The following is a 3,436-nucleotide window of genomic DNA, read 5'->3' as shown; positions in this document are numbered from 1 at the left end:
AAAGGCAAGGGAAAACAGGATGAGAGAAAGAGAGAGAAGTTGTGCATTCAGCTAAGCTGCAGAACGCTGGCTCCCTCCCCAACCTCTTTCCCACCCTGCTTTTCTCCACCCCCTGGAAAAGTGTTCTGTCTCTCTCTCTCTCGCTCTCTCTACCTCTTTTCTCTCTCCTCTCTGCAGCTGTGGTCTGCTGAGTGTCACCTCCACACAGCAAGTGCCTTTACTTGGGCAGAACAGGGAGAAGGAGCGTAGCTGTGAGAGAGACACACGGAGAGAAAGGGGGAAAAAATCTCAGGAGTGTGTCTCAACGCACCAGAGGAGCATCTCTCTGACTTCGGAGAGGGCTGAAGAGCGCACAGAGACTGACGGGCAGAGACAAGCAGCGGCGTTGGAGTATAACAGTGCTGGTGGTGTTGGCAGAGCACGCCGAGTGGACACAGGGGAATCCACCGGCGCTGTTGATCCTGGTGTCCCTGGCAAGAAAGAAACAACAACAAAAAAACTGCTTGAGCGGGAGACAGAAAGCGGTGCAGCAGCCAGGATCTCGCCAGGGGGGCAGCATTTTACAGCGACAACGAAGCGTGGAGACAGCTGAAACCTGCGCGCAGACACACTCTCTCTCCCTCACACGCGCGCATGCACACACACACATGCAAACAGTGAGTGTGAGCGAAAAGGGACGCTCGCGGTGCTTTCAAAAGAGCCACAAAAATCCTTCTTCTTGTGAAACGCACATACTTGCACAGGAAAACAACACAAAACATTTCATCTTCTTCGGCCAGGGATGGTGGATGATGAAGGAGAAAACTTCTGGAGAGGAAATTGTCTTTGAAGCAGGACTTACTGCTGAGGTTTTGTATTTTTAATCAACTTTGTCACCACCACCCTGTTTTTTTCTTTTTGAAGTTGGGGCATTTTAAAGCCTCCGTCTAAGCACAACAACTAAACAACCTCTATTCTTAGAGGCAGAAATTGAGAGCTGTCTTTGTGACCATCAAGATGTCTATTCCTGATTCGGTCTGATTGGTAAGTGGATTATGACGGCAAGATTTGGGGATTTTTCTTTCACCTGAAGAAAGAAAGAAGGAAAGAGCGACAGAAACCTATCCATGATTGGTGGATTTATGGCTGTCAGAGAAGGAGAGGATCCCTTGCCTTTTCTCCTCTCTTCTCCTGTGGATTACAGATGGGCTTTGTGATCTCCCAGTGCAGTCTCATGGATGATCGCTCGCTGCCAGTCATTAGGATAAAGTACAAAGAGGGACACAAGTGAGTATTCAGCTGGATTTTTATCTCTCCAGCTTAAGCTTGCATGAAAACAAGGGTGTCGAGAGTGAATCTGTAACGAGAGCACATCGCAGCAGCTTTTCTCTTTTAATAAGAGAAACTGCAACTCGCTGATTAAACTGTTGTGTTCCCTGAATAATTATCAGAGCGTAAAAAGGTAGGCACATCCTGAGATATTAATTCACAGACAAGTGAAGCTGTATGTTTACAGACCGTTTACCAATTAACACAATTTACTAAATGAGGGGTGCTGTCTACCCGGCAGGTGGCTTGGGCACAGGCGGAGATTGATTGAAGTGATCTGTGTGAATCCTATTAATGCATCCTGGATTGTGGCCAAGAAAGAAGCAATGGAGGGGAACACCGCTGTCTAGCAGCGCTATCTGATCTGCCTCTCACTGGACAACTGAGGACCCTCTGCACTCCCTCTTCAACGACAAACCTCCTCTTCTTCTTCTCAGACAGGCAAGGATGGTACCCCCGCCTCCCACCAACAAACCCCACGTGTGCTTGTCCACCATTCTGATCATGAGCAGCATGGCGCTGATTGATGCCTACCTGGTAGAGCAGAATCACGGCCCCCGCAAGATCGGCATCTGCATCATGGTGATGGTGGGAGACATCTGCTTCTTAATTGTCTTGCGTTACGTGGCAGTGTGGGTGGGCGCCGAGGTGCGCACAGCGAAGCGAGGCTACGCCATGATTCTCTGGTTTCTTTACATCTTCGTGCTGGAGATCAAGGTTTACTTTGTGTATCAAAACTACAAAGCAGACAGGAAGAGCTTGGACGCTCTCGCGAGGAAAGCCTTGACCTTGCTGCTGTCTATTTGCATCCCAGTGCTGTTTGTGGTGCTGGTGGCTATCGACCACATGGAGTATGTTCGAGCCTTCAAGAAGCGCGAGGAGATCCGTAACCGCCTCTTCTGGGTGGTGGTGGACTTGCTGGACATACTGGACATCCAAGCCAACCTGTGGGAGCCACAAAAGAAAGGGCTTCCTCTGTGGGCCGAGGGCCTGATGTTCTTCTACTGCTACATCCTCCTGCTCGTGCTGCCCTGCGTGTCCTTGAGCGAGATCAGCATGCAGGGCATCAACATTGTCCCCCACAAGATGCTCCTGTACCCCATCCTCAGTCTTGTGACCATTAACATCATCACTCTGTTCATCCGCGGGGGGAACATGCTTTTGTACAGGGACGCCAGGGTATCTGGGATCCTAATAGGAAAGAACATCTTGGCCATCATCCTAAAGACCTGCAGCTTTGTGCAGTACAGGAGACAGTTGCAGAACGCTCCTCCCGCCTTCGGGGTCGAGCTGCAGAAAAACTCAGTGGCCCACGCTCGCCCTGCCCCCACCCCTCCTCAAGTGGTAATGCAGGACCAGACACCCCTCCCCGAGGTGACTACTTGCGAACACACATGACAAAACAGCGGGGCGAACCCTGGAAATGTCAATACAAGTGTATATGACCCTCAGGACGCTGGCGGGGCACAGTTTTCCACACCTTTTAGGGCATGCGAACACTCATGTGAACACACGGGAGATCAACATCTCCTCTGATGCTTCATGGCACAGAGAACACTGCAGACACTTAGTGATGATAGAGCGTCGGATCCAAAGCTGTCATTGGTGCAAAATACAGTATTATTTGTGACTTTGTTAAAGCGTTTCCTCCAGTAAATCCAGTTACCTGTGTATTTTTTCTAATTGTACAACTGAAAGAAAAAAGAAAAACAACCTATTGCAACTATTGCAAGATTAGAGGAATATATTTTTGAATTGTGTGTGTTGCATTCTAATCTTAAATTTAAGGGTCTGTGTGGTGTGGTGTGCATTTTCTGTTCCTCGATTGTTCCTTGTAGTCGAGGGCTTCAACGTGTCAGATTTAGAGGGAGCAACCAATGAGAGAATCAAACAGTTAAAAGCTTTCTCTGGAAAGAAGTGTTTTTATATGTGATTCTTTGATAAAGTATTGTGTACAAGATAAAGGCTCTCCTGCGCTCTCACTGGCTGTAAAAGGGGTTTTTCATAAAGGCATTTGAAAGTTACTGGACCAATCGACTATATTTCACCTTTTAATTAAAATTCAGCAAATGTTCTTTAATTAACCTGGGATACAAAGAAAGACAGACAATGATTTTTCCCCCCCTTT

General features: G+C 48.1%; 1 protein-coding gene across 1 annotated transcript; it reads left to right on the top strand.

The window, feature by feature from the left end:
* Positions 1-1,755: 1,755 nt before the first annotated feature.
* LOC146620223 (transmembrane protein 121) lies at positions 1,756-2,706 on the top strand. The gene has a single exon (XM_085369473.1). The coding sequence runs from the start codon at positions 1,756-1,758 to the stop codon at positions 2,704-2,706; it is 951 nt and encodes a 316-aa protein (XP_085225599.1).
* Positions 2,707-3,436: the final 730 nt, after the last annotated feature.

This window comes from Diplotaxodon limnothrissa, linkage group LG13 (genome assembly GCF_057381915.1).
Source record: "Diplotaxodon limnothrissa isolate DT_005_m linkage group LG13, D_limnothrissa_male_GT1.1, whole genome shotgun sequence".
Lineage (NCBI taxonomy): Eukaryota > Metazoa > Chordata > Actinopteri > Cichliformes > Cichlidae > Diplotaxodon > Diplotaxodon limnothrissa.
This window is presented reverse-complemented; position numbering and strand designations above follow the sequence as displayed.